We start from the raw sequence: 6,000 nt of genomic DNA, 5'->3' as shown, positions 1-6,000 counted from the left end.
TGTGGGAGGAAACCGGAGCACCCGGAGGAAACCCACGCAGACACTGGGAGAACGTGCAAACTCCACACAGCCAGTCGCCTGAAGCGGGAATTGAACCCAGGTCTCTGGCGCTGTGAGGCAGCAGTGCTAACCACTGTGCCGCCGTGCCGCCCGAAAAGGATAGACCAGATCTAAAAGTTGAAGTTCTAAATTGGAGAAAGGCCAATTTTGACGGTATTAGGCAAGAACTTTCAAAAGCTGATTGGGAGCTGATGTTCGCAGGTAAAGGGATGGCTAGAAAATGGGAAGCCTTCAGAAATGAGATAACGAGAATCCAGAGAAAGTAAATTCTTGTTAGGGTGAAAGGAAAGGCTGGTAGGTATAGGGAATGCTGAATGACTAAAGAAATTGAGGGTTTGGTTAAGGAAAAGAAGCATATTTAAGGTATAGACAGGATAGATCAAGTGAATCCTTAGAAGAGTATAAAGGAAGGAGGAGCATACTTAAAAGGGAAATCAGGAAGGCAAAATGGGGACATGAGATAGCTTTGGCAAATAGAATTAAGGAGAATCCAAAGAGTTTTTACAAATACATTAAGGACAAAAGGGTAACTAGGGAGAGAATAGGGCCGGTAATCCAAATCTTAAACTAACAAGTTAACAACTAACAGTCATGTCATGAGCACCAGATCACAATTGTTTTGAATAAGAAGTGTTCAGCCAACATCCCCAACAGTTGAACAGTGCCATCATTTCAGTCCAGTGTCATCAACATTCTTGATGATCTCCATGAACTAGAAACTTATATATGTCAGCCACCAGCAACCTGGCTGCTCGAGCACAGCAGAGAGTGGCTGATGACTTTGGCTCACTTCCCAAATCCCAGTTGTCTTGAAGAGGTATATGAACATAACGAAAAATGTTTGAATTTGGTATCTAAAGGGGTACTTGTGTTTTGTTTTTCATGTGTAAATATATTTTAAAAATTCATATAAGAAACAATTTTAAAAAGTATCATTTTTCAATTATAGAATCCAAGGGTAATTACAGCTATTCTCTTTTAAATAAAACAGCTTTGGAAATGCACATTTGTAAAACATGCCAATTCTTTTCAAACATTAAATTGCTTCCATGTTTGGCTTTAGTCACATAAAAGAATAAATATGAATTGCATTTTAAGACATTATTTGTTTAGCAACACAGAATGATCAATTATAAAAGGAACTAACCCTATGAAATAGCAAGAGTGCATAACAGCGCACTCAGCACTGTACCCTTGTAAATGTTAATTAATATAAATACTTTCTGTTCCAAACTATCATCTCATATACATTTTTAAAAAGAAACTAAAAAATGAGTTTCAATTCAATTTATTTATTACAAGCAAGTGTTATTATTAATTACACACCAGCTAAGTCTGTTGCTGTGTCAAGCTATACAAGGGGTCATCATCCATGACTTTGATCATCATTAATTTCAACTTTTCAATTTAAATTGAAGGCAGGTCCATGATCCACATGCATATATTTTCTTTCATTTTCTCATGTAGGCACCAAGTGGCTCATCATCGTACTGTTATGATATGGTAAAGAACTGACAAGATGATTGTATATAGACTTCTGATCGTTGTAAGTAATAGTTCAACTGGAAGTTGCAAATAGGAAAAGCTGTAGAAGAGGCATGACCTTCAATGTAGAAAGATCAGCTAGTACAGCCTGTAAAAGGAACAAAAATGTTGATTTAATTTACCAAACAGCAAAACACCAAAATACTAAGCTCTACTTGTACCAAGTTTGTAGGTACCATTACTACTGCCTATTACTACTATTAGAAAACAGTATCAGAAATTAGATAATTAATAGATTTTAGCATTTTAATGTTAGTTTCGTGGCCTTGCACACAAGGCAAAACAGCTATTAATATTAAAATTGCTACACAAAATGAAAATCTTAAAATAGAAAATTTTGAAATGCCCAGCAGGTGTGCCAACATCTGATAAGAAAAAAAAAAGAATATTTAGATCTGTAACCTTTCATCAGACCAGGTTATTTTGCTTCTCTAAGAAAATATAAATTTGTGTTAAACCTTCAAGGTGAAGCCAATGGCTAGCAAACTGATCAATTAGATGTTCTGCTCCTTATATTCCTTAACTCTGAAATTCCTCTGGAAGATTTCTGAGGATATACTTAGACTTGGGGTAGAACCTAATGAATAACAGAAAAGCAATAACAGTTGGTGATTCAATCATTGGGGAACAGCTGATGTTCCTGTGGTCACAGCCATGACTTCAGAATGATTTGTTGTCACCCTGGTGCCAGGGTCAAGGATGTCAATGAGCAGCTGCCCAACACTCTGAGAAGGGTGAACAGCCAGAGGTCGTGGTCCATAATCAGGAGAAATGATAGAGACAAAAAGAGGGATGAGAACCTGTAGTCATATTTTAGAGAACTAAGAAAGACATTTTAAAAATAGGATCTTAATGGTAGCAATCTCTGGATTACTCCAGGACCATGAAATAATGAGGACAGAAATAGGCTGATAAATGCATTGCTAGATGATGATGTATGAAGGAGGAACAGGAACTAGTTTGGGGATGATGGTTCTTATAAAGCTAGAAAAGATGCATTTCACATAGCCAGGACCAGTATCTGGCACTCTTTTCGTCTGTCATATAAGTTGCTGAGCTTGTTTGAAATTTGGCAGTTTTGCATTTGTCCTGATGGCAAGCCAGAAAAGCTCCAGCAACATGTCTCTTTTCATCAATTTTAAAGTTATGTACCATAAAGTGACCACTTCAATAATTTGATTTCAATTTCAACCAAATTTCTTATGAAGTTCTTCATCTGATGCCTTCATGTTTTCATGTTGTACATCTCTATAACTCTAATCACTATGTGACTGGTTATGGATAAAGAATGTTTTTAAAAGATTCTCCTTTGATAGCTCAGGAGTTGGGCTGTACTGGATCATAAAACCAACATCTTTAGGCTGCTGGTCCAACTCTGACTTGAAGGAATCTTGAGTCTTTTAGCGATGGTGATATAGCGAGGAGAATAGTTGCCTTCCAAACAATTGACTTCTCTCGATTCCTGACCATCACAGTTTGTTCACATCCAAATGTCTCTACTTAAAAACCCCAAGGTTTACACTGAACCTGATCCACCAGTGGTGAGGATTTAGGGGACTATAGTGGTACTTTGGTAGTGTCCCTACCTCTAAGTCAGAAGGCCCAAGTTCAAGTTCCATCTGCTCTAGAGGTTGTAAACATTTGAACAGATTAATAAAAATATCTATAAGTCTCTGGATTCCCTTTCTCAAATAACAGAGTGACATGCACCATTTTCCAAACTACTGAACCAGTTCTAAATCATGAAATCTCGGAAAACTATATTAGAACATCTCCAGTGAAGGATAGGAGATTTCCTTTGCTAAAATACTTTAATAAATCAGATTTTTATTTTATGTTTTAGTTATTTACAGGATGTGGGTATCTCTTGCAAGACCAGCATTAACTCCTAATCTCGAATTGCCCTGGAGGAAGTAATGTTTACTTGCCTTCTTGAACTGCTGAATTCTGTCAGGTGTAGGGATAACCCCAATATGTTTTTTTAAATTCATTTTTGAAATGTGGGCTTTGCTGGCTAGGCCAGTATTTATTTCCCATTCCTAATTGCCTAGAGGGCAGTTGAGAGATAACCACATTGATCTGGGTCTGGACTCACATATAGGCTAGACCAGGTAAGGGTGACAGTTTCCTTCCCTAAAGGACATTAGTGAACCAGATGGGTTTTTCCAACAATCAACAACAGTTTCATGATCATCATTAGACTCTTAATTCTAGTTTTGTTTTATTAAATCCCACCATCTGCCTTGGTGGGATTTGAACCGAGATCCCCAGAACATTGTGTCAGTCTCTGGATTAATTGCCTAGCAATAATGCCACTGGGCCATTGCTGCCCAAAACATTAAAAATGGAGTTCCAGGATTTTGATCAGGCAACAACAAAGGAACATTGATATAGTTCCAATTCAGGATGGTATTTGACTTGGAGGGAAATTTGCAGGTGATCGTGTTCCTTTGCAACTGCTGCCCTTGTACTTTCAGATGGTAAGGTTGTAGATTTGGAAAGTGGTGTCAAAGGATCCTAGATGAGCTACTACAATGTATCTTGTAGATGGTACACACTTATTGTGGGTAAATTACCACAAGTTACCTTCACTTTAGCTACTTATTAAGAAACCTCCTAGACAATCAAGTACTAAAACAATGATTTAAACTTCATTGCACGTTGCAACCAAAATACAACCCTCAAATAAGAAAGCAAGGATTCCAACCAACAGTGTCTCTAGAAATGTCCAGAGTTCGATCCTTGTGCAGTGTTATTCTGCTATTGAATTGCTCTGGTTTTGGATTCTTGAATACATTTCTCTCTTTTAAGTTTGGGATGTGACATTATTAACAGTTCTTTAGATTCTTTTGTCCCAAACAATGATTACTCTTTTGGAGACCATAAATCTGGTAGCTTGCCTCCTTATCAGAATTAGCTCCAATGTTCCCTGTTGCATTTGAAGTTAACTGACTGTTTGAAACAGTCTGCCTGCAATTAACCCCTTTACTTCAAGACATTCTATCCACAGGCAGACTTAATTTTCCATTTGTCATAAGATTGCTTAAAAATCTGCTGTCTTATCTCTTCTCTCCCTAGAAATGGCTTGTTTGTTCCTTCATTTCAGTTAATCAGCATGTTACTTTTAATTCCTTTGTAACAGCTTCTCCTTGCCCGTTTCATCTTGGGAAACAGTTTATTTCCGAAAGAGTTATTGCGGATTCTTTCAATCCATGAGGTTATTAAAGTTCTGAAGTTCACATTGTCACACAATGCTCCGCTGTGTTTCGGTGTAATCATAAGCAAACATCACCACATCTGACCTTATAATGGAAGAAAGGTTATTGATGAAATACCCAAAGGTGACGGGGCCCAGGTCAAGACCCTGAGGAACCCCTGTAGTGATGTCCTAGAGCTGAAATAACTGACTCCAACAACCATCTTGCTGTATGCAAAGCATGCTAGACGCATACCATTGACTCCAGTTTTGCTAGGACTCCTTGATGCCATACTTTGTCAAATGCTACCTTGATGTCAAGTGTTGTCACTGTCATCTTATCTCATCTATGTTTGGACCAATGCTATAACGATGTCAGGAGCTGCATGGCCCTGGGAGAATCTAAGCTGTGCAACAGTGAATGGGTTATTCGCTTGCAAGAGCTGTTTGATAACACTGTCATGACACACTACTCATAGGGTGATGAATGGGCAGTTTGAATTTGTTCTGCTTTTTGTGCATGTGACATACCTGAGCAATTTCTCATTTTGCTGACATGCTCTCTTGCACTCTTCATTGATCTCCTGGCTTTATAGTAATATGAGAATGGGGAATATGCCGAAACAAACTACAAATTGTGGATGAATAAAATGTGATGGCCGCAGCACCTCAGGGATGTCCAATTTTGAGTTATTAATTTGTTCAAAGTGTGCCCCATTTAGCACACTGCATTTTGACAGTACCCTCAATATGACATGGCCTCCTTAGTGACTGTGTTACTATCACTCCTCCCGATACTGTCATGGACAAATACATCAGCAATAGGTAGATTACGAAGGTCAAAATTAAATAGATCTTTTCCTCCTGTTGGTTCCCTCACCACTTGCCACAAATGCAGTCTGACAGCTGTGTTCTTTCGGATTAGACCAATTCGTCTGCTACCATGCCACTTGTTGGCTATAGATATTGAAGTACTCCACTCCATCATGCACTTGTCACCCTCAGCACTGCCTCCAAGTATGCTCAATATGGAGAAGTACTGATTTATCAGTTGAGTTAACCACAATGCTGTAGGTGTAGACACTAGATTTCCTTCTGTAAAGGTCATTAGTGAACACTACTGGGTTTTCCTTTTCAACAATCGACAATGGTTACATGGACTAGATTTTTATTTCAGATTAAATTAAAATTTCAACATC

At 38.2% G+C, this 6,000-nt stretch overlaps 1 protein-coding gene across 2 annotated transcripts in view; it reads right to left on the bottom strand.

The window, feature by feature from the left end:
• Positions 1-1,313: 1,313 nt before the first annotated feature.
• Positions 1,314-6,000, bottom strand: part of tbc1d19 (TBC1 domain family, member 19) — a 140,673-nt gene continuing 135,986 nt past the window's right edge. Inside the window, exon 22 of one of the 2 annotated variants that reach the window (XM_043693542.2) lies at positions 1,314-1,693. In XM_043693542.2, the coding sequence (XP_043549477.1) occupies positions 1,619-1,693 (75 nt within the window). In that variant the 3' untranslated portion in view covers positions 1,314-1,618. The remainder of the gene's footprint in view (positions 1,694-6,000) is intronic. The other variant, XM_043693551.2, reaches the window with a different exon arrangement.

The sequence above is a fragment of the Chiloscyllium plagiosum genome, unplaced genomic scaffold (genome assembly GCF_037043375.1).
Source record: "Chiloscyllium plagiosum isolate Xiang-an unplaced genomic scaffold, Cpla_swu_hap1 HiC_scaffold_1, whole genome shotgun sequence".
Lineage (NCBI taxonomy): Eukaryota > Metazoa > Chordata > Chondrichthyes > Orectolobiformes > Hemiscylliidae > Chiloscyllium > Chiloscyllium plagiosum.
The sequence above is the reverse complement of the archived record's forward strand: the minus strand, read 5'-3'. Positions and strand labels throughout refer to the sequence as shown.